Source organism: Mobula birostris, chromosome 7 (assembly GCF_030028105.1).
Source record: "Mobula birostris isolate sMobBir1 chromosome 7, sMobBir1.hap1, whole genome shotgun sequence".
Taxonomy (NCBI): domain Eukaryota; kingdom Metazoa; phylum Chordata; class Chondrichthyes; order Myliobatiformes; family Myliobatidae; genus Mobula; species Mobula birostris.
In genome coordinates, this window is record NC_092376.1 from 154,411,173 (window position 1) to 154,436,514 (window position 25,342).

At 43.7% G+C, this 25,342-nt stretch overlaps 1 protein-coding gene across 1 annotated transcript in view; it reads left to right on the forward strand.

Annotated features, from left to right (window-relative positions):
* LOC140200863 (organic cation/carnitine transporter 2-like) overlaps window positions 1-25,342 on the forward strand; it is a 97,647-nt gene that overhangs the window by 17,615 nt on the left and 54,690 nt on the right. The window contains exons 3-4 of the mRNA XM_072264496.1: window positions 10,530-10,684; window positions 24,136-24,307. Coding sequence (XP_072120597.1) covers window positions 10,530-10,684; window positions 24,136-24,307 — 327 coding nt within the window. The remainder of the gene's footprint in view (window positions 1-10,529; window positions 10,685-24,135; window positions 24,308-25,342) is intronic.

Sequence of the window (25,342 nt, forward strand, 5' to 3'; positions counted from 1 at the left end):
AATGAACCTAAACACACCTCAAAATCCACAATGGACTACCTCAAGAGGCGCAAGCTGAAGGTTTTGCCATGGCCCTCACAGACCCCAACCTAAACATCATCGAGAATCTGTGGCTAGACCTCAAGAGAGCAGTGCATGCAAGACAGCCCAAGAATCTCACAGAACTAGAAAGCCTTTTGCAAGGAAGAATGGGTGAAAATCCCCCAAACAAGAATTGAAAGACTCTTAGCTGGCTACAAAGAGCATTTACAAGCTGTGATACTTGCCAAAGGGGGTGTTACTAAGTACGGCCATGCAGGGTGCCCAAACTTTTGCTTTGGGCCCTTTTTCTATTATTTTGAAACTGTAAAAGATGGAAATAAAAAAAGTTTTCTTGCTTAAGATGTTAAAGAAATGTGTCATCTTTAACTTTATGCCTTTTGGAAATCAGTTCATCTTTTACTCACTTAGCTATTCACAGTAACAGAAATTTTGACCAGGGGTGCCCATACTTTTGCATGCCGCTGTTTACTAGTTCAATTCAGGATATAGAGGACATTTATAAGGATTCAAAAGGGAAAAAAGAGTTCAAATGCCAGAAATTGGGGAAAAAATTGCAGAAAATATTAGAAATTTGCAGGTAAGGAAGTATCTTTGGAGAGAGAAGCAGAATCATTTCCTTGAAATATCAAAGTATTTTCCACAATTGTAGCCTGAACTGTTGACTATTTCCAACATTCTCTATAATTGGTTACTTCTGCTTTACATCGCTGTTGCCAGGGTTGGAGAAATTAGTATGAGGAAACATGGGCTAGGTTGGAATTATCTTTTTATAGGATAGAGGATGTGGAAAGCATATCTGATTGTGGTATCACACATAAAAGTTGCTGGTGAACGCAGCAGGCCAGGCAGCATCTATAGGAAGAGGTACAGTCTAGAAAGTCTCACCTTTGTCAAATGATAACGATGTGCAATTTAAAATTGAATCAATGAATGGCTAGCACAAATTGAAGAAGAGTTAACCGACTTCAAAATCCGCATCCAATCCTCCGTCATAAAAGTCAAATTGAGTTCCTTTTCCCAAACCTGTTTAATCTTAGATAAAGGATGCTTATCCCATTGTAATAATAAATTATAAATTCTTCCAATAGAACCCTTGATCGAAGGATTCATACACATAATAGTATCTAACAGGTCAGCCTCCAATATGTAAGGAAAAATACTTAAATGTTTTTGTAAAAAATGTCCAACTTGAAGGTGTTGCAGAAAGTGTGATAGATGTAAAACTGAGATAGCTACACTGACACATATGTTTTGGTCCTGTTCTATATTAGAACAGTTTTGGAAGTCAGTTTTTTCAACAACTTCTAAAGCACTTAAAATTAATCTACAACCTAATGAATTAACTGTGCTTTTTGGAATAATTCCTCAAAATATTCATGGTATTTCTGTGTCTGACCAACATGTTATTGAATTTGTTACATTGATAGCTAGGAGGGCCATTTTGATGAAGTGGAAGGATACATCAGCTCCCACTTTGTCACAATGGTTCTCTCAAGTGATGCTATGTCTTAGTTTGGAGAAAATTAGAAGTCGAACCTTTGAATCTTTATTTGATTTTGAGAAAAGATGGGGCTCATTTGCTCATTATTATCATTTAAGCTAATTGACAGAGTTTTTCCACAATCTAATTGTAAATTTTTTGGTATATTTTCTTTTCTTGCTGGCGGTTTGATGTATATTTTTAGAAGCTTTCTGTATGATGCATGGCTCCGGGGTTGTACACCTAATGGGGTTTTTCTCTCACTTTTTCTGCCTAGTAAGTTTTTTTTGTTATCTCAAATTTTTTTCAATCTTTAAGATAATGTCTTTTTTGAGACATTGTTAGTGTTGTTACTTCAATGTACTCATGTTATTTCTTTTGTATAATATAACAATAAAAAGATTTGAAAAGAAAGGAAGAGGTACAGTCGATGTATCGGGCTGAGACCCTTCCTGAAACATCGACTGTATCTCTTCCTATAGATGCTGCCTGGCCTGCTGCGTTCACCAGCAACTTTTCTGTGTGTTGCTTGAAATTCCAGCATCTGCAGATTTCCTCGTGTTTCTGATTGTGGTTTATGAGGTTTAGAAGGAGTAGGATGAGTGGAAGTCAGGTAACCCAACTCAGGAGGCAACATAGTTTTAAGGAAATGACTGTTTGGTGATGTTGACAGGTAATAAGAACCTACAGCCCTAGAGATAATTGGAGCAGAACCCATCATGTACTAAAAGTTACCAGACCTATCATAGATCATTGGGCTACAAGTGAAGTCACAAGCAAGAGTCCTGTCCTGATAAAGGGTCTCAGCCTGAAACGTTGACTGCTTACTTTTTTCCATAGGTGCAGCCTGGCCTGCTGAGCTCCTTCAGGATTTTGTGTGTGTTAAAATTGAAGTCAACTTGGTCTTTCATACAAGGTATATTAAGAACATTATAGGTTGAAATATTCCCTTCAATACTTTATTATTATGTGATAGGTATATTCACCAAAAGCCATCTTTGAGGCATTCAGCGAGGTCATACCAAAAATTAAGTTGGAATCTAGAGATTCACTGTGCATAAGTAAGATCCAGCTTAATTTCTAGTCTATCCTTGCTGAATTCCTGGTTTCGTATGATGACTGTGTAATGCCCTGGTTGAGATTTTTACTGCTATGCTGTAGGTACTTCATTTTAGCAGTTACGTAAAAGCAGATTAGAATGTTTTGGTTTTGGCTATCCCTTTCCCTATACCATCATAAACGGAATTAGAATTGCAGCATCTTGCAATACTATATTGGGCTCTTCCTGACGGGCGGTACTCACGGTAGGAAGCATCCTTCTTCCTGATGAACATATTCACCTTTAATGTTAGTTCCCTTCGGGGTTGATCGGGATTCGAAAGCTGGGTCCCAGTAATATGTCAAAGCTCATCGCATTCGATTTCGGTCAATGTCAGGCCAATCCATATTATTACTTTTAATCCTGTTGGCTAACTTAGTTGGTAAACACTTGAGCAGTAGGGCGTTAAACTGGGGGAGCATTATTAGAGGCTTGGTCTCCTGCGAAAGTGCCGTAGCAGGCCATAAATCGCTCCCAATAGTCTGGTCCTGATTTCCCAGGCTTAGGTTTGCATTCAAGTACTTTAGTGATATTACACGTTGTTGGAGAGCCTTCTCCAAGGTTTGAATAATCCGGACTGTCTGTCTGTTCATTCTCATTATGGATTCCCGCCGGTAACTCCTGATAGGTTTGGTATCTTAATTCTGCCTTCCATTTTCACCCACCCCCCCCAACATCAGATGAGAGAATCAGCAGCAAAGACCAAATACACCTTGTGGGGTCGCATTATACATTTGTATAGTACTGCGGACATACTATGCAAACTGTGCTGTTTTTTCTTTTCTGTCAGGGGCCTGATTCACGATCGTTACCATCTCTTGAGGCTTCCAGGGTGCATACGAGGCTGTCCCTCCTCGGCTGCTCGTGGACTGGGCAGCATTTGGGTAGGCAATTGTCTCTGTGGAGCCCTTAACTCTAGGGTTTTATTGGATTCTTCCCTCCCTGTCTCAGATTAATCCCCGGTATTCCCTTTCTGGGTCTCAGGATACAGGGAGCCTTCCCTTCCCTGCCGCTGCTGTTTTACCCGAGCAGCCACCGTATCTAAGTACTGGGAGGATTGGGGTTCGGAAGTACTGGGTGCACTCGGCCTCTGGTAAGGTGGGGAGTAAGGTGGGTGCCCAATCCTCATCGTGGTCACTGTCCTTAAGCAGGGTCGGTATGCCAGATATGGGTTCAGGATCCCGTATTGGCCCTAGATCTTCGCGTGCGGCACTGCCGATTTTAAACCTTCCTGTCTGTCCATATCTGCTTTTACCTGTTTTCTTTATTTTTCGTTATCTCTTTCTTCTCCCTTCTACCCGTTAGCACTCCGCCTGCAGTGTCTCCCAACTCTTGGGAGTCCCTTCTGCTGTACATACCTCTATCTCTTTATCACATGCATTATTCCTCCAGCTGGCCAGTAAGGTACCATTCCATTTAATATGGGCTCTCCCTTTCCATTCTTTAATCAATAATTTCCACTTTTTACTGCAGTTCTTTTCCCAAATGTACTGCTCATTTCCCCCGGTGGCCACACTGTTTCCCTACGTAAACACGAGGAATTCTGCAGATGCTGGAAATTCAAGTCTGATGCCAAACCAAGTTATCAGACGATTGATGCTAATGAGAGAAATAAGGGAGACAATGGAGAAATGTTCAAAATGTTAATGAGAGAGGAGAGAGAGATTAACAGAAAAGAAACACAATTCAGAATATTGACAGACCAGTTGCTTTGAACCTGAACTGTTTGAAGTTTGATGGACAGGCGGAACCCCAGCAGGGGGATAAAAAGAACAGGTTCGCTAAGGCACAGGACACACCACGAGATCACGAGATAACGAGACCCTGGAAGAGTGGTGTGCTCCCACAAGTTGGTGAGAGTTTGGAGGTCCAGTTCGCGGGAACCGACCATAGACTAACAGGGTGTAAAGGTATGATTGGTGGCAACCTAGTGTGTGTGTCCACCCCTGCCTGGGTGCCGGGTTCACCGTGGAAAAACGGTCGTATCCGGAATGGAGGGATCACAGTTGGCGACCACAGCGGGATAGAAGACATAAAAGGATCCACCTGAAAACCAACTGCGAAGACATCAAAGGTCTGCCTGAATCAAATTGCACCCACCCCTCTCCAACGGCAGAATGGCGATTACTGCGAACTGTACTAAGCTGAACTGAACTCTGCGTCACTTAAGACTGATCATTTTACCCCTAGACTGTGACAGAGCTTGGTTTGACTCCTATTACCCTAGCTCTGTGTACATGTGTGTATTATCATTGCTAACCTGTTGCATTTATATCCTTACAATTAGGGTACTGTGTTACTTATTTCTTTAATAAAACATTATTAGTTCCCAGTAATCCAGACTCCAATGAGTGCTCCACTTCTGCTGGTTTGGCAACCCAGTTACGGGTTACATAACATAAGTGGAGGCTCGTCCGGGATTTTGAATGCCAAATTTGGGACTGGGTAAATTGATTGGGTAAAAATTCCCGAAAGAAAGTAAGGGCAAACAGCAGAAAGGGAGATTGAGGAATTTCTAAAGGCACCAACCTTGGAGGCATTAGAGGATGCCAGGAAATCAGAATTGGCGACTGTTGTCAAATGGTTGAATCTTTTTAAAGGGTAGTCGACAATGAGGAGAGTGGAGATGCACAGAGCTGTCATTGAGCACTATGTATCTAAAGGTGTGTTTCCCCAAGGGGAGCTGGAGGTGGTATCTATGGGCAAACCTGCTGGAGAGGCGGTGCAGCGCAGATGGAAAAATTGAGACTCGAGCACGAGTTCCGGGTAAGACAGCTAGAACAAGAAGAGAAACAGTTAGAATGGCAAAAGAGAGAGAGGCAGTTAGAGTGACAAGAGAGAGAGAAGCAGAAGGAAAGGGAATTTGAGCTGGAGAAGTTAAGGATGATGCTAGCGCAGGGCCTCATGCCGAACCAAGGTGGATGATTCAGGGCGACCCAGGAGGTTAGGCTGGTTCCCCCATTTGAGGAGGCCGATGTTGATCGGTACTTTCTACATTTTGAAAAAGACGCTGCAAGTCAGGCTGGCCAAGGGTTAAGTGGGCTGTTTTGCTTCAGAGCGTACTTAAAGGGAAAGCTCAGCAAGCTTACTCGGCATTGTCTGCAGAAGATGCCCTGAGGTATGATGTGGTGAAAGAGGCAATACTCAGGATTTATGAGTTGGTCCCGGAGGCATACCGGCAGAGGTTCCAGAATGTGAGGAAGCAGTGGGGCTGCACGTGTTTAGAGTTTGCCCATGAGATGCAGATGTATTGTGAGCGTTGGTGCGCCTCGAAAGGGGTCAATGGGGATTATGACAGACTGCTACAGCTAATACTGATTGAGCAATTTAAAGGTTCTGTCCCTGATGGTATGAAGCCCTATTTAGATGAGAAAGAGGCAGAAACCCTAGTCGCAACTGCGGATGAGTACGTGTCAACACACAAAACGAAGTTTACCCCGAATAAATGCTACCAGAAGGGTAGTCGAGAGGGCGGAGAGAGTCTGCCGGAAAAGCCAGAAAGTAAGCTGGGGACTAGTGAGGAGGATAAGGAAGACAGGAAGCAGTTTGGTAGGAAGTCTCCTGGGGTCGTATGCTATAATTGTGGGAAAGCCAGTCACTTTGCGTCCAGGTGCTTTGCCCCAAAGAAGGAGATGGGGAAAGGGAAAACGATGATTCTGACTGGCTGTATTGAGCTGGCAAACAAACCGCCAAGGGAGAAGAGGTCTGATAAAGTTCAGGAAGGGTGCAAGAAGTTTATTTGGGCCGGATTGGTGTTGGTGAAGGAGGGATCAAACCCAGTTCCAGTACGGATCTGGAGAGACACTGGAGCTTGTCAGTCACTGATCTTAAGGAGTGTTTTAGACTTTAGTTCAGAGACCGAGACTGGGGAGGTCAGTGTGATAAAAGGCATTGGGAAAGGGACTGAAGCAGTACCTTTGCACCAGATACACCTAAAAAGCGACTTGGTCTCCGGACCGGTCACGATAGGGGTGAGGCCCGAACTACCGATGGAAGACAATGCAGGTCTTACTCGGTAATGACCTCGCCGGCGGAGAGTTGTACCCAGCAGTAAAACTGACAAGCAAACCTGCCAGGATTGAAGACCCGCCTATAGACACACAGGTTTATCCCGTTTGCTCAGTGACTCGACGCATGTCCAGAAAGGCTGCCGAAGCAAATATGGATTTAGCTGAGATGTTTTTACCAGCCTTGTACCAGGAGGAGTTAGAAAGTGAGAAGAAGGAGCGTAGTGAAATGGAAGGAAGTGAGGGATTTGAGGTAGACTTATCGTTAGCAAGGAAGGACTTTATACACACACAGGAACGAGACGAGCTAACAGTTTTGACAGAGACAGCTTTCTCCGAAGCAGAATTAAAAAGGGAGGCAGTGGGCTATTATGTGAAGGAGGGAGTACTAATGAGGAAATGGAGACCAAGTACTGTGCCCACAGATGAGGAATGGGGGGGTGGTGCACCAGGTGGTAGTGCCGAAAATTTATAGGGGCGTGACTTTTAACCTGGCCCACAAGATAACTCTCAGTGGACATTTTGGGTTGAGGAAGACAGTCGATAAAATTATGAAAGAGTTTTACTGGCTGAATATGAGGAAGGATGCTATTGAGTATTGTAGGCATGAGCCGACACAGTGACAGCCTATTAATATGTTAACAGCTTGCCATGATAGGCGAGCAGACCTAGTCGGGGTTATCATGAAAATTAATGAGTCTAGGGTGCCACCTGATAAGGGGAAAACCCATTTTGAAAAGATAAGTATGGTGCCAACCAGATGGGAGAACTCTATTGTTTTGGCCAACTTTGCTGATGAGAACTCTCACTTAACCCCCGAACAGAGCGAGCTGCTGATAGAGCTAATTAACTGGCATGCAGACATATGTTCGGATGTCCCGGGGCGATGCAAAGAGACGGTACGTGGTGTTGTTGTCACATCAGGCCAGCCTAGTAAGCAACACACCTATAGGATGATTAATTCAGTGACAAAAGGGCTAAAGAACGCAGAAGCATATAGTGGCGATTTAGTGGTCTGGGGTGACACGTGGGAGGAGCACACTAGAGGAACTGTTTGAAGCCAGCCTGACAGTAAACCTTGCAAAAAGTGAGTTTGGCCATGCGAAGGTCACTTATCTGGGATTTGTGGTAGGACAGGGGCAGCTGGCTCCGATGCAGGCTAAGGTGCGGGCTATCTCTGAAGTTCCCACCCCGACAGACAAGAGAGCCCTGAGAAGGTTCTTGGGGATGGTGGGGTACTATCGGAAGTTTTGCAAAAACTTTGCGGATATTACCCTCCCTCTTACTAAGCTCTTGCCAAAGAATGCGAAGTTTGTATGGGACGACCTTTGTTATATTTGTCTGGCACAGAAACCACTGATAATTTACACTGATCACAACCCATTAGTGTTTTTGGCCACTATGAAGGATAAAAACAAAAAGTTGCTAAGTTGGAGCCTGGAATTTGATATTAAAATCAAACATATAAATGGAACGGACAATGTGATTACTGACTATCTCTCAAGGTATTGAAAACTTAAAGTTCTCTGTATTAGCCGAATAGCTGATGACCCTGTATATTAGTGTGTATCTAATAATATATTCATGCCCATGATTTTTACCCTGGTAAAAATCCTTTGAAGGATAGGGGTGTGACGCCAAACCAAGTTATCAGACGATTGATGCTAATGAGAGAGATAAGGGAGACAATGGAGAAACGTTCAAAATGTTAATGAGAGAGGAGAGAGAGATTAACAGAAAAGAAATACAATTCAGAATATTGATAGACCGGTTGCTTTGAACCTGAACTGTTTGAAGTTTGATGGACAGGCGATACCCCAGCAGGGGGATAAAAAGAACAGGTTTGCTGAGGCAGGGGACACACCACGAGACCATGAGATAACGAGACCCTGGAAGAGCGGTGTGCCCCCACAAGTCGGTGGGGGCTTGGAGGTCCGGTTAGTGGGAATCAACTATAGACTCACAGGGTGTAAAGGTACGATCGGTGGAAACCTGGTGTGTGTGTCCGCCCTTGCCTGGGTGCCGGGTTCACCGCAGAAGAACGGTCGTATCCGGAACGGAGGGGTCACAGTCGGTGACCACAGCGGGATAGAAGACATAAGAGGGTCCGCCCAAAAGCTAACTGTGATGATATCAAAGGTCTGCCTGAATCAAATTGCACCCCCTCTCTCTCTCCAATGGCACAACAGCAATTACTGCGAACTGTACTAAGCTGAACTGAACTCTGCGTCACTTAAGACTGATCATTTTACCTCTAGACTGTGATAGAGCTTGGTTTGACTCCTATTACCGTAGTTCTGGGTACATGTGTGTATTATCATTGCTAACCTGTTGCATTTATATCCTTACGATTAGAATACTGTGTTACTTATTTCTTTAATGAAACTTTATTAGTTCCCAGTAATCTAGACTCCAACGAGTGGTCCATTTCTGCTGGTTTGGCAACCCAGTTACGGGGTACGTAACATAAGCAACACACATCAAAGTTGCTGGTGAACGCAGCAGGCCAGGCAGCATCTCTAGGAAGAGGTACAGTCGACGTTTCGGGGCGAGACCCTTTGACAGGACTAACTGAAGGAAGAGCTAGTAAGAGATTTGAAAGTGGGAGGGGGAGACCCCCTAGCTCTTCCTTCAGTTAGTCCCGACGAAGGGTCTTGGCCGGAAACGTGGACTGTACCTCTTCCTAGAGACGCTGCCTGGCCTGCTGTGTTCACCAGCAACTTTGATGTGTGACACTGTTTCCCTAGTTTCTTTGTTAACATCCAGAGGTCCTTTTCTTATCCGGTATTCATTCACACATAGCTGTATCAAGGGCCTGTCCCATTATTGCCCTTATCAGTTGTTCTATTTATCAAGTCAAGTCAAGTATATAGCACATTCAAAGCTATGTTGTAGGTACTTCTTTTTAGCAGTTACGTAAAAGCAGATTAGAATGTTTTGGTTTTGGCTAAAAGCTAAGGGGCTTTAATGTTCAGCTTGGGAATGCTGTGTCACCCAATCAGAATGGTGAAATGGAGAGACGGTTCTCGAGGGAGCTGTGTGTGAGGTGAGATTTCTGATGGACAGTGTGGTTTGCGTTTTTTTTGATGGGAGCTGCTGAGAGGACAGGAGGGAAAAGGGCTGAGGATGCCCCGGGAAGGAGCATCCCTGTTGCACAAAGTGCTTTGTGTGGATGAATGGCTTCAAGGGCCAATACTCCCAATGAGAGCACCCGTTTGTTTGAGATGGATTTCAAGCGGTTTGGAATATGGTTTGTGTTTTCATGTGTTCTGTGGGTCCAGCGTGTGAGTAATAAGACAACTTCAGGATGAGCTCCAACTTTATGTGCATGTTTGGACATAACTTACTGAATTCCTGGTTTTGTGTGATGCCCTGATTAAGGTTTTTACTGCTCTTTATTTTTCTCCTTTTCTTTCTCCTATTAACTGCTCAATAAAGTTGAAATTTGTAAATACACTTTCTTTATAAATTTTATGCAGTGTACAATTTGTTATTTCTTGCCAACCGACATTTGTGTATGGACAGTATTTATGCAGTATTCACTCAAATTGAGGTTTCTTTAGTCGGAACATCATGACATTCCTGTTTAGTTGAAAGCCAAATCATACCAACCCCAGATGCCCATTGTTTATGAAAGGCGGACTTCTCACCGCTGAGTCCCGTGGCTGTTGGCAGGACTGGCTAACGAGCCAGGTTAACATAAGAGCCTGGTGAGGAAGCTGCATCTGAATGATAGATTCTCAGGTTCCCATGCAGTTGTCTCATTTGTTGCCATGCATAAATCTTTGCTTAGACCATTTCCATGAAGTAACGTACAGAACAAATCCATAACATGTGTATTAATCAGTGGCAGGGAGTCTGTGTATGCATATCTACATCTTCATTTGTTGTTGCTTTGCAGGTTTGGAAGAAAGCTAGTTCTATTTGGAACAATGGCTGTACAGTCTATATTCGGCATTGCTCAAGTGTTCGCTCCAAGCTGGGAAATATTCTGCCTTTTTAATTTCCTCATTGGTCTCGGACAAATATCAAACTATGTAGCTGCCTTTGTTCTTGGTATGTATGTTCTTGTTCTTGGTTCCTGGCTCTTCAATACCATAGATTATTCTTTCGCTGTCAGTGAAGCATTAAGTCTAGTCAGTGGACTAGAGGCTAGTAGAACACCCATACATTTTTGAAATCTTATTCTTTTTCTAATTCCTTTGCTATGGAAAGAATATCTCAAAAATCTGGAAACATTTTGAGTAGTTTGAGTGCTTCAGTTGACCAGCTAATCAGATCATTTCTGAAATGCAGAAATATTCCATACAGTAAAATATACACAAAAATTCCTGAATTTTACATTTATGTATCTGAAATCCTTGTACAGACAACAGCCCCACATGAGCACCTGAAGAGCAGTAAACATTGAGATTGCAGGTCAAAAGTAGGAATCGTCTTGAATAGCTTTTTTTAAAAAATATTTTTGCTTAGTGCAGTCATGAAGAGCAGAATAGCCTCATCTTTTAATTCTATAATTCTATGAGATGCATTTGTTTGGCTGGAAAGAATGGATAGGAAGGGGGAAAATACAATTCTTGTGATCTTTATTGAATCTGCTAACATCAGGAGGAAGGGAAATGGTCCTGATGAGATTTGGGAGCTAACTTCAAAAGGAGTTCAAGTGCAGTGGTTTCCAAATGCATCTGCTAATGGAAAGGGGCAATGAGATCCAGGAGGAAGAAGCAGTTTAATTTAATTTGACATTAGACTCAATATTAGGAGAGGAGAAAATGTTATTCCTAGAACAGTTTGTTTCTCAACCATGTCAGATGAGATGGTATAAAGAACTTTAGTTACCAATAAATGGGAGAGAGGTCAGTCAGAAACAATAATGCATGTAAGCAAGTAAGAATTTGGTACATAAGAAAATATTAGGGATATGGGCCAAGCGTGGGCAAATAGAACTACTGTAGAAGGGCATGCAGTCCACATGTACAAGTTGGGCTGAAGTGCCTAATTCCATGTTGTATTGCTCTGTGACTTCATGACTCTAAAAAGACAGAGTTCAGGTCATAAAAGATATTGAGGGATGGGCAATAAATGATGAACTGATGAGAACCAGGTGTGCTGTAATTAATTGAACTAGCAGCAATTGGGAATCAAACGACGGGAAGTAAGGCACAATCAAGGAGTTAGGAGCGAGATGGGGAATAGCCAGACGGGACCAGGACAGTATCCCCCCCCCCCCCCCCGTCAACGGGAGTCTCCAGGCTTGTCTGGATGGTCCCCATGGAAGTCACGGATGAGGGAAGGGTCCAGGATGAAGGAGTGGGGGATCCAGGAACGTTCCTCTGGGCCATATCCTTCCCAGTGGACCAGGTATTGGAGGCCCCTGAAGGAGAGTGCGTCAGGTTTCCCGTTCTTGGACGCCGGACGGCAGGTGAGAGAAAACTTGAATCGGCCAAAGAATAACGCCTTACGGGCTTGGCGGGAGTTCAAACGTTTGTCGGTCTCGATATATCCGAGGTTCTTGTCATCGGTCCAGACGATAAACCGGCGTTCCGCCCCCTCCAGCCAGTGCCTCCATTCCTCCAACACCAGTTTGACCGCCAGTGGCTCCCAGTTCCCCACGTCGTGATTTCGTTCAGCGGGGGACAGCCGGCGAGAAAGGAAGGCACAGGTCTGGACTTGATCATTGGGACAGAACTACTCCCACCCCGGAGTCGGAGGCTTCGACCTCCACAATGAATTGACAGGAGGGATCCGGTTGGACCGGGATGGGAGTGGACGTGAAAAGCCTCTTCAGTTCAGTGAATACTGAGTCAGCCTCGGAATCCCAAAGAAAAGGTGTTGTAGGCGAGGTAAATCGGGTAAGGCGCGCCGCCACCCGACTGTAATCCCTGATAAATCAGCGATAGAAGTTAGCAAACCCCAGAAGCCGCTGAAGTTGCTTGTGGGTCCTGGGTCTGGATCACTCCACCACCGCCCGGATCTTCTCGGGATCCGCCCTCACCTGCCCGCTCTCGATGATGTAGCCTGGGAAGCTAACCAAGGGCACGTGGAATTCACACTTCTCCGCCTCCACGAATAACTTGTTCTCCCATAGTCTCTGTAGGACTTGACGGACATGATGAATGTGTTTCTGGAGGCTGCTGGAGAATATTATGATGTCATCTAGATAGATGAACACAAAGCTGTTAATAAAATCTCTCAGCACATCATTAACCAGGGCTTGAAAAACGGCAGGGGCATTGGTGAGGCCAAACGGCATGATCGGGTTTTCCAAGTGACCTAGCGGGGTATTAAGTGCCATCTCCACTCGTCTCCCTCCCTAATTCTGACTAAATTGTAGGCGCTTTGAATGTCCAACTTCGAGAAGACGTGGCTCCGTGAAGTAGTTCAAATGCTGAGTGAATGAGGGGCAGTGGGTACTTGTTTTTAACGGTGATGTTGTTAAGGCCTCGGTAATCGATACAGGGATATAACGACCCATCCTCCTTCTCCACAAAGAAGAAACCTGCGCCCACCGGGGAGGATGAGGGTCTAATAATGCCCGCCGCGAGAGACACACTGATGGCTTCTCTCTCAGGCCGGGACAAGTTATACAGGTGACTGGTGGGTAACGAGTCCCCGGGGAGAAGGTCTATAGCGCAATCATACTGGCGATGTGGAGGCAGGGACAGAGCCCGTTGTTTGCTGAACACCTGTCCCAAGCCGTGGTATTCTGCGGGAACTCTGGACAAGTCGAGGGTTTCCAAGGCAGGCGAGGTCGCTGTAGCCTCCCGAGGGGATGGAGCCGATTGCAGACAGATGGAGTGGCAAAACGGGTACCAGGTGACTATCCTCCCGGCAGACCAGCCAATGTGGGGATTGTGGTGGTTCAACCAGGGGTATCCTAGAACAATAGGGGCTTGAGGAGAATGCATTAGATTAAATTGTACCTGCTCCCGATGGTTTCCAGACAGAATCAAGGTCAGGGGTGGCATACAGTGGGTGACCCGAGTCAGAAGTCTCCCGTCCGGCGCCCGGGCCGCCAGAGTGGTACTTAACGGTTCCCGAGGAATTCCGGCCCGGGGGCTATGTCCTCGTCCAACAGATCTCCCTCGGCACCGGAGTCCACCAAGGCGGATAGAGACAGGGATTGTTGGTGGTAGTTCACAGTAGCCTGGATCTGCGTCCGGGTTTAGGGGGCTGAAGGGAGTGTCGTCTGACTCACCAGAACAGTCGGAGCGGGAGCTAAGCTAGGAGCGGAAGGGAGAGAGAGGTTAGGGCTGGTCGAAGATGGTAAAATGGGCTGTGGGGTGACCCGAGGAGTGGGGCGACCGGTCTTCTCTCCCTGACGCTCTAGAAGTCGGGTATCTAGCCTGGTGGCTAGAGAGACCAAAGAGTCCACACTGTTAGCGTCATCCCTTGCCGCTAATTCGTTTTTTATCTTGTCACAGCATTGGCGGCGCCGGAGATTTTTTCTTGCTGGTACTACAGAGGGGCTGAATTATTCAGTGATGGTGCTGAGGGATGTACTGTATGGTAAAATGTATTCGCAAGGCCAGACGCGTGGCGTTAAAAAGTCAGTTTCAAGCATTATGTGCCTACTATAAATGCCTCTGTTGATTCACAGGCAACAGCAATTGATAGATCTAATATAGAAGTGAACTGTTACAGTGTCAACAGCATCGGAGACAACCTGGGCTACACGGAGCATAAACAAAAAAAAACCAGAGCATCCGAGCAACAGCGGACAACGTGAATCACGCACCAATCTCGCAATCAGCGTCAAATGCGTGCTTTTCAACTGAAAAACTCAAAACGAACCCACTGGTGTTCACATTACATAGACAGCAATGCCAAAAGATACACCGTTATTAAAGTCAAATAAGGCAAACAACAGATGCAAGGCTTTACCAGGAGTTGGACAAATCGTACTCTGACCATGCAATACCTCAATTAATTCGGCTATTGAATATAAAACAAAAATCAACAGAATCACTGCTTGGAAGTCCAAGCAAAACCAGTAGGTTTAATAGCAGTAAATGTAATATTTTAGGATTTGCAGGAAACATAAGGACTATGGGGTATCCACCACAAAATAATAACAATAATCAGCATTAGTCTTGGCCCAATTTTTTAAAAAAATCAACTGCACTCACCATTAATGTTTTCAGAGAAGCACAATCTGTCTGTTGTTGTGATTGGTGGCGAAAGCATGAATGATTTTCTGGATGTCAAGTGCCTTGGTCCTCCGGCTGTTTATGGCCAACAGGGCCAAGTTGCTGTTCCAAGCATTGCCACTGCTATTCCTTAGGTAGTTTTTGAGGCGTCTGAGGCAAGAGAAACTCCGTTCGCATGAGGCAGATGTAACAGGCAGAGTCAGTGATATGCAGATTAGTTTGTATAAATCTATAAATGCATCATGGTAGGGTCTCATTAGAGCTAGAAATTCCACTGTGTCATTCACTGTCTGTCCTTGTTTTCGTCTTGTTTCCAGCAGACGCCGAACCTGACGTAGCTCTGCAGTCAGGTTCACTTCAGCCACTGCATAGTATTGGGCCATCGGCCAAAGACAATTCTTGTCTAGGAAGAACTTGTGTTTGGGACTCAATGCTGAGACTCCAGCCAGAACACTCCCAGTCTCAACTGAGAACCGTCTTTTCATTTCAGTCAGAAGTCTGCCTGTAACTGGATAGAAACAGTGTTTGCGAAGGTCATCAGAGGATGTGTCAGGTGTGCGTTCAGTTTGGGCCTCAACAACAAAATCATGTAGGCGGCAGGGTGGCTGGGCCTGCCTCCTTTCATGTGGTCTGCTCTGTGTACCGGCCTTGACGCACAGTTCCCTAGCTCTTGTCTGAATTTTACTCCATGATTCCTCTCCCATTTTGCTGAGAGTGCATCGATAACAGACTGAGCCAAGTCCACAGCGAATGAAAGCTCCAAACTGGGAGATTGTAGCTGGTCTGACATGAACTTGGTGACTCGGAATAAATCCTCAGACAGAGTGAGAAGTAAATCAAACTGCTCATCAATCAGTCCATTTACAGCTCTGGCCTCGGTTTTCCTCCATGCATTTGGTTGACCCATAATATCCTGTAGTGTAGCTAGAATGGCAGGGAGTGATTTCCGTATAGCCCACAAAGCTGTATACTGCCATGCCCAGCGTGTATCTGACAATTCCTTCAACTCCACGGGCTGTGCAGTTGATTCTCTGTTTCTTCATGAAAAGATCGCAGGCAACAGAAAGGAAGTTGTAAAGCAGTTGCACAGTTTCAAAAAACTCACCCGCTTGTTGTACACTGCTCACAACATCCACTAAAACAAAGTTAAGTCTGTGAGAATGGCAGTGTATATATAATGCCTGCGGGACCTCTTTCCTGAACCTCTCTTGTATCCCGTTATTGCACCCGGACATCACTGCCACCCTGTCATAACACTGACCCATACACACGTTCTTATCAATAACACACTGGACGAGTGTCTGTTCAATGCTTTTAAGAAGCGACTCTGCGTCCAACCCTTCTGCTGGAGTGAAGTGCAAGAATTCTTCAAGCACTGTTTCGTTATTCAAATACCGCACCACCACTGATATTTGCTCCTTTTTATTCAAATCTTTACTTGCATCCACCATGATGGCAAAATATCCAGCCTCCTTGATTTCTACACTTATTTGATGTCTGACCATATCTGCCATAATACCCATAATTTCATTTTGGATATCGTGATGGGTGTTTTTTGCATTTCCAGGATTGCTCTCTTTTTTTTTTTAGCTACAGTCTTATCAAACTTCCCAATTACATTGAGCTACTCAACAAAGTTTCCCCTATTGCCGATCCATCATTCTCCCGGTGTCCTCGGTGGGCAATGCCTTGGCACGCAGTATAGCGTAGAGAGTCAACTACTGTTCTCATTTCTTGGACAATCTTTGCATGTCCTTTATCAAGCATATTTCCCAATCTTGAACCGTCCTGGTTTCTCAATCTGAATTCGGCCCATGCCTCCATCGCAAACTTATGAGCTGCACTTACATGGTGGGTTTTGAAAGCTGTTGTAGCTTTCCACCAGTTGCGAAGGTAGACTTAGAATGGAACCCATGTCCTCCACACGGGAAATGCCTGCATGCGAAGCAGAATGCAGCACCTTTTGTGATTAAATATTCCAGCCAGGAGTACAGGTCAAACCAGCCACAAATAAAACACTTTTGCTGATTGCCAAACTGTTGCGAAGGGTACTTTTTCAATGCTGGCCGATGGGGTTCTTCCTCAGGCTGCTGGCTAACATCGCTAATAGTATTTCCACTAGCACTAAGAGCAGCTTCATCCATGTTCTCTTCTGAATCCCGCTCCATTTCTTGTTCCTCTACTTTGCCCTCACACTCCTTCGATGAACTGCTGTCGTCCTCATCCCCACTTACTTCTTTCTGCATGTCACTTTCAATTAAGACATGCTCAGGCTGAGACACCACTGATTCCTCTGGATGAGGTTGTTTTCTGACTAAAAATTGATCCATTTTTCACGCTGGCCAAAATAATGCACGTGCCAGGCCCACGCTCGCTTGTAAAAGCACAATGTTCACATGTGGCATCCGTTAGTCTCGCGAGACAATGGATCTGCGCCTGGATGTATACTATCAATCTCTCGCGTGAGTGAGAGTGAGTGACGTCACCACCTTAAGTGAACTTAGATCAGCTTAACTGATCTGAGGAGAGCAACTGCAAGACATTGACAATGAACGAATAAGCAGAAGTGTATAGTGGATCTGACAGCGTTTATAACTTTATCGCTGCATGGGTGCTATGGTGCTATGGTAACTGGGGGTGCTGTTTCAACTGGAGAAACAAGCTGTATTCAAAACTATACAGAGAAAACAAAGCAGCTGCAGTTAATTTCTTGATGGTCCAATGGTGGTGCTAATGCAATTTCTGCTTAGCACCACCTTAGCGCCGCCCCTGTGTCACAGACACCCTGTTGAAGTACTTCTTGTAGTGAAAACCATAGAAACTACAGCACAGAAACAGGCCTTTTGGCCCTTCTTGGCTGTGCCGAACCATTTTCTGCCTAGTCCCACTGACCTGCACACGGACTATATCCCTCCATACACCTCCCATCCATGTATCTGTCCAATTTATTCTTAAATGTTAAAAAAGAACCGGCATTTACCACCTCATCTGGCAGCTCATTCCATACTCCCACCAATCTCTGTGTGAAGAAGCTCCCCCCTAATGTTCCCTTTAAACTTTTCCCCCCTCACCCTTAACCCATGTCCTCTGGGTTTTTTTCTCCCCTTGCCTCAGTAGAAAAAGCCTGCTTGCATTCACTCTATCTATACCCATCATAATTTTATATACCTCTATCAAATCACCCCTCATTCTTCTACGCTCCAGGGAATAAAGTCCTAACCTATTCAACCTTTCTCTGTAACTGAGTTTCTCAAGTCCTGGCAACATCCTTGTAAACCTTCTCTGCACTCTTTCAACCTTATTTATATCCTTCCTGTAATTTGGTGACCAAAACTGAACACAGTACTCCAGATTCGGCCTCACCAATGCCTTATACAACCTCATCATAACATTCCAGCTCTTATACTCAATACTTTGATTAATAAAGGCCAATGTACCAAAAGCTCTCTTTACGACCCTATCTACCTGTGACGACACTTTTAGGGAATTTTGTATCTGTATTCTCAGATCCCTCTGTTCCACTGCACTCCTCAGTGCCTTACCATTAACCCTGTATGTTCTACCTTGGTTTGTCCTTCCAACGTGCAATACCTCACACTTGTCAGTATTAAACTCCATTTGCCATTTTTCAGCCGACTTTTCCAGCTGGTCCAAGTCGCTCTGCAGGCTCTGAAAACCTTCCTCACTGTCTACTACACCTCCAATCTTTGTATTATCAGCAAATTTGCTGATCCAATTTACCACATTATCATCCAGATCATTGATATAGATGACAAATAACAATGGACCCAGCACTGATCCCTGTGGCACACCACTAGTCACAGACCTCCACTCAGAGAAGCAATTCTCTACCACCACTCTTTGGCTTCTTCCATTGAGCCAATGTCTAATCCAATTTACCACCTCTCCATGTATACCTAGCGACTGAATTTTCCTAACTAACCTCCCATACGGGACCTTGTCAAAGGCCTTACTGAAATCCATGTAGACAATATCCACTGCCTTTCCTTCATCCACTTTCCTGGTAACCTCCTCGAAAAACTCCAATAGATTGGTCAAACATGAACTACCACGCACAAAGCCATGTTGACTCTCTCTAATAAGTCCCTGTCTATCTAAATGCTTGTAGATTCTGTCTCTTAGTACTCCCTCCAATAACTTACCTACTACCAACGTTAAGCTCACTGGTCTATAATTTCCCGGGTTACTTTTTGATCCTTTTTTAAACAACGGAACAACATGAGCCACTCTCCAATCCTCCGGCACTTCACCCATAGACAGCGACATTTTAAATATTTCTGCCAGGGCCCCCGCAATTTCAACACTAGTCTCCTTCAAGGTCCGAGGGAACACTCTGTCAGGTCCCAGGGATTTATCCACCTTAATTTTCCTCAAGGCAGCAAGCACCTCCTCCTTTTCAATCTGTACAGTTTCCATGATCTCACTACTTGATTCCCTCAATTCCATAGACTTCATGCCAGTTTCCTTAGTAAATACAGACACAAAAAACCTATTTAAGATCTCTCCCATTTCCTTTGGTTCCGCACATAGCCTCGTCATTCCACCCTGAGCCGGCCGCTAATGTTCGGAACTCTATGGAGTATTCAGCTACATATTGTGAGCCCTGACGGAGAGTCAGTAGGCACTTAGCGGCGTCCTTTCCGCGAATGGGATGTTCAAAAAATCTTTCTCATTTCGGAAACGAAGGTGGAGAAAGAAGAGCAGGTCTCTGGCTGGTTATCCCAGATTGCCGTGGCCCATGCTAAGGCATTCCCTCGCAACAACCCCATGATGAACACTATCTTCGATCTGTCAGTGGTGTACGTACATGGCTGTTGCTCAAAAACCAAGGAGCATTGCAGTAAGAGAACCCGGCATTTCCCTAGGTCCCCAGGGTTTGGTTTGGGATCGTGTGGCTCTCTAGGTGATTGTGTTGTCATCCCAGGCTGCGCAGGTTGGTCAGGCTGGGCTCCTGGAAAGGACAGAGTAAGGGGAGCGGATACTCGGTCGACCTGCTCACTGACCTTCTTTACATCCTCGGACAGAGGACGAAGGTTTTCCGTGACCTCTGAGCAGTTGATCGTGGAAGCCCAGTAGGGAGCCCTGGCTGGTGAGGGACTGTTGTGGGAGGTTCATGTCTGCTGGGTTCATTCTTGGCCTGCTCGTTCTGTTGCAAGGGAGGGACTAGGGACGAACCCAAGTGCAGGACACAGGCATGGAGACAGGGTCGAGAGATGCTGGCTCAGTCACGAACGTAGAACGGATAACAGGGGAGTCTTGATTTGAAGATGAGCTTTTCGTAGAATCTCTAGAGAATGGAGTGGAGCTTTGAACTAACAGTCCTAAGGGATCAAGAAACAAGGCTAACACTCACTGGAATTTCTAACAAACTGGTGATCCACGACTGTGATACCAGAGTTCTTATCCTGTATTCCCTGATGAGAACCAGGTGTGCTATAATTAATTGAACAGGCAGCAATTGGGAATCAGACAATGGGAATTAAGGCACAATCCAGGGATTGAGATGGGGAATAGCCAGACGGGACCATGACAATGGTAGGTGAAGAAAAATTTTCTCTAATTACAACAGGGAAGAGAAATGGAGTTAAAGCAACTTATCGGCCTGATTAAAATTGGTTGGGTGAAAGAAGAGAGACGTTAGTGATGATGGATAAACATTCAACTCAGCCAGAGGTCATGGTGCACAATGGCAACAATGACATAGGTAGAAAGGGGAAAGAGGTCCTGCACAGTGAGTATAGGGATTTAGGAAAGAGGCTGAAGAGCAGGACCTCCAAGGTAATAATCCCTGCTTCACTCCTAGTATTATGTACTAGTCAAGGCAGGAATTAGATGATAGTACAAGTGTAGGAAGACGAGGTTTCAGGTTCTTGGATCATCGGAACTGCTTATGGGGCAGGGGTAACCTGTATCAGAAGAGGCCAAGGGGAGAGCTGATAGAGGTTTATAAGAATATGAGAAGCTGAGACAGAGCAGAGAGACAGTATGTCTTTCCCAAGGTTCAAATATTCAATACCAGAGGGCATGAATTTCAAGTGAGATGTGGCCATTTCTGAGGAGTTGTGAGGGGCAAGTGTTTTACAGAGGGTTATGGGTGCCTGGAATGCACTGCCTGGGGTGCTGGTAGAAGCAGAAGATTAGAGACTTTTAAGAGATGGTTAGATAGGCACATGAGTATGAGTATAATGTAAGGATATAGACATTGTTTCAGCAGAAGAGATTAGTTTGTTTAGCTATTTGATTACTAAATTAATTGGTTTGGCACAAGATTGTGGGCTGAAGGACTTTTTCTTGTGCTGTGCTGGTCTATGTACTATGTACCATGTTCATGATGTCTCAAAAGAAACTTAAGTGGCACTTAATCATTCACAGTTTTATTAAATTTATAGGTATTATTTTAACAAAAACATTGAAATCAACTAGCTAATTAACTTAGGTTGCCAATGACACAAAGATTGCTGGCCCAATAAGTAGTGTAGACAAAAGCATTAAATTACAAAGAACCATGGATAATCAGAATGTGGGTTGAAGGTGGAAGATGCACTTTACTGAGACCGTCCTTTCAAATAGGTATAGACCTGAACACTTATAACTGATGATAATCAAAGAATAGAATTCTAATATACCTTGGGATCTATGTACACAGATCATTAAATGTAGCACTTAAATACTGAAATACTTTTTGTCTGCTATATAAAATAAACGGGAAGCTTTTCTACACAAAGCACTGAATTGAGCGCACCTAGAGTGTCATGTAATGTTGTTGCATCCTAATTCCAGTAAATATACAAGTAGTAAGATCTCACTAGGAATTTTCAGAGTTCTAGTGATCAATTTACGAGAAGTGATTGCCGAAACTAAATTTGTACACCCTGGGAATTATCAAGAAAATTTGACTGAGATTTTTATGACTTTATGAGGCAGTTTAAAACTCTTAGTACTAGGAGAAACCAAAAACAAACGGAAATGACTCCAAAATCAGAGTTGGTCCTTTAGGAGGAAGTAAAGCCCCTTTTCTCACAAAATGTATTGGAAGTGTGAAACCTTTTCTCCTCAAATGTAGCAGATGAAAGGACAATACACTCCCATGCAATCATCTGTTTGAACTTCTTCCACCTGGCAGTTGTTATAAGATTTTCTATGCCCACACTTCCAGACTGAAAAATAGCTTCTTCCCCAGAGCTATAATTGCTCTGAACCAATCGATCAAGCATCATTCATAAATTGCTATATTGCTACCTTAATACTGGTGTTATGGCGGTCATGCATCTGAGTTGTGCTTTTGTACTGCTGGACAATGCTTGTACTGGCTGGTTACTTGATTTTATTTATTGTTTATTTATTTTATTTGTTGTTTCATAGCATTGAGTATGAGAGTTGCTAACTCATTTTCGCAAGTTGTACTATGAAATGACAAAGATATTTCACTTCATTTCATAATTTTAAATCAGGTGATTCATTTGAAATTCATTAAATACTGTATTATTACAGTGTACAATATGGATGGATAAAGTTAACTACAAATTAGTCCATGGTCTCATTAAATAATAGGTTGGAGGGACTGCTTCTCTAATGTGTCTGTGCTCCCATGTGTTTTAATTCTCTGTGGGTCCGATATTTGTTTTCATTGTACATGAGCTAAATTCTGTGTGCGGAAATTAAACACAACCCACCGCATTTTAACAATCAGAAGCTATACATTCCACACTCCCACAATGAAATTAACCAGTGTTTATCCCACTGACCAACACATTCCTGGTATTCCTTTACAAAAGAAAAAAAGAACTTAAGGACATAGTTATTGAATCAACTATTTTCAAATTTGTATTTTTCACTTGTGAGATAATCATTCTTCATGTATAATTGGTCAAAGTATTTAACTATTTCTATTTCACATGGTAGATAATTTTGAACTTGTTTCCTCTTATATCTCGTTGATTAATCAGAATCAGAATCACTTTATTGCCAGTATGTGAAACACACCAGAAATGCTAGTGTTTCGGTGCCAAGCACAAGCACAGCATAAGTCCTTTTCATGCATATGTTATCCTTAATATAATTTGAGGATTTTTTCCAAGTGCGATTTCTATTCCAGTGCTCCTGTATTTCACAACAGAAATGCACTCATCAGTAAATAAACTGTTGGGTAACTTCTGGATTTGCTCCATTAGTATCACCCTCCCATTCCAACTTGCACAGGTCACTGCCTGGGGTGATTGATTTCAATCTCCAAGAGGCTTCAATATTATCGCCAGCTCAATTGCCAGGATGATAACCACATTAGCATTGATGGAGTAAGAATGGCTTGACAGGAAAACATGTTATCTTACACTTTTATTGAATTGACTTTATTTCTTACATCCTTCACATACATGAGAAATAAAAATCTTTACATTACATCTCCATCTAAATGTGCAATGTGCAATCATAGTAACTTATAATAAATAGAACAGTCAATGTAATATAGAGTACACTCAAATCAGAGTGAGTTCATCAGTCTGATGGCCTGGTGGAAGAAGCTGTCCCAGAGCCTGTTGGTCCTGGTTTTTATGCTGTGGTATTGCTTCCCAGATGGTAGCAGCTGGAGTAGATTCTGGTTGGGATGGCTTGGGTCCTCAATGATCCTACAGGCCCTTTTTGGACACCTGTCCTGAATCATGAGAAGTTCACAACTACACATCCGCTGGGCTGTCCACACCACTATCTGCAGAGTCCTGGAATTAATGGAGGTACTGGAACCAATGAATACCTGCTGTGAAAATTTCATGACATTTTAAATGTCCTTAGCAAAACCTGTGTTAGTTTTCTACATTTTGGGTGTTGGGTACTTGAAAAGTTATAACTTCCCATGGGAGACCAGGAATTTCCCCAGTTATATTTCTTTGTTTTGTGAGGACATATAACCCACTCCCCGACCCTCATCTAATAACTTCATTGTTCTCTATAGATGGATTTGAATCATACAGACACACAGCTTCCATTTTCTTTTCTTGTGGCCCAAGAAACTCAGAACTAATTGCAAAAGTAAGATTGTTAGCTTCTCCTGATCTGATTTATGGTAGTCAATCAGATGTTACAATTGACCTTTGCACTTCTGTCCAAATGCTGAGGAAATAATATTTCATAACCATAAATTTGCTCACATCATGCTCACATGCTCTATTTTAGGTATAACTGGATAATCAAGTCAACAAAATGATGGTTAAGAAGAAGATGTATACTACTGACAGAAAATGCTCAAAGTGCAATATTGGCAAAGAACAAAATGTCATTGTGTTGACCTATCACCAACTGAAGTCAAGAATTCTGTTGTAATTACTACTTTTTTTCTTCCAGGATCAGAAATTCTTGGAAAATCCACTCGGCTTACGTACAGCACGTTGGGAGTGTGCATTTCTTATGCTCTTGGCTACATGTTGCTGCCCTTCATTGCATACTTTCTAAGAAACTGGCGGATGCTGCTTTTGGCTCTTTCTCTCATAGGCCTGACATACATTCCTTTGTGGTGGTATGTAGGAATTTCTACCTTAACCACTTATTCTTGCTGTCTTCTGCCAGAAATTATAAACAACTTAAAAAAGGATGAGTGTCCTCCTCAGGTGAGGTTAGGGATTGTGTTAATACTGGCAATGTATTTAAAAAGTCTAGTAATCTCTTGCTTGTTTGTAACATAAGTATCAAATACTTCTTGGCATCAAATGATTGCTAGCCTGTTGTATCATTTTCACAAGACTAAGCCAGTTTGAGGTAAAAAATTGAGTAAATTTGAAATGAGTGGGCCAGATAGAACCAGCATAGACTGGACAGGCTTCACCGCGTTTGGTATTGCTCTCCGGGAGGGTTTAAACTCGAGTGGTAGGATGACAGGAACTAGAGCAGGGAAAGAGAAGGGAGAAACATGAAGAAATCACCAAAAAGAAAAGGGAGCATAAATGGAAGAGAAAATAAAAAAGATGAGCGGGAAGTAGGGCCATGACACAAATAAAAATATCTAAGAGGGCTTATAACAGTGGTCCCCAACTTTTTTGCACCGCGGACCGGTTTAAAATTGACAATATACTTGCGGACCGGCCGACCGGTTGGGGGGAGGGTAGGGTTGCCAACGGACAAGAGTAGCAGTCAAATACGTTGTGTTTACCCCGAGAAAGTCTACCATGACCATGAAGCCTTGCGTGGGCACCTATGTGCGCTTGCGTGACGTGCACATGCGTGTACGTGCTGACTTTTTTCTACAAATCATTTTTAGCAATTCTGTTCAGTGAAACTACACTGTACATACGTTATTTCTACTTTATATAGGCTGTGTATTTATCATATCATTCCTGCTTTTACTATATGTTAGTGTTATTTTAAGTTTTATGTGACACAGCGCATGAATACAGTGATGTCAATTATAAGTCAATAGCATCATAATATTTTAAGTAACATTTAAATATTAAACACACAGCACATATTTTCCCTGGATGAACATATAAAATCATTGCAACACACCAATATCGCTGAATCAGTGGGAGCCCTGGGCTTGTTTCCCCGCAACAAGACG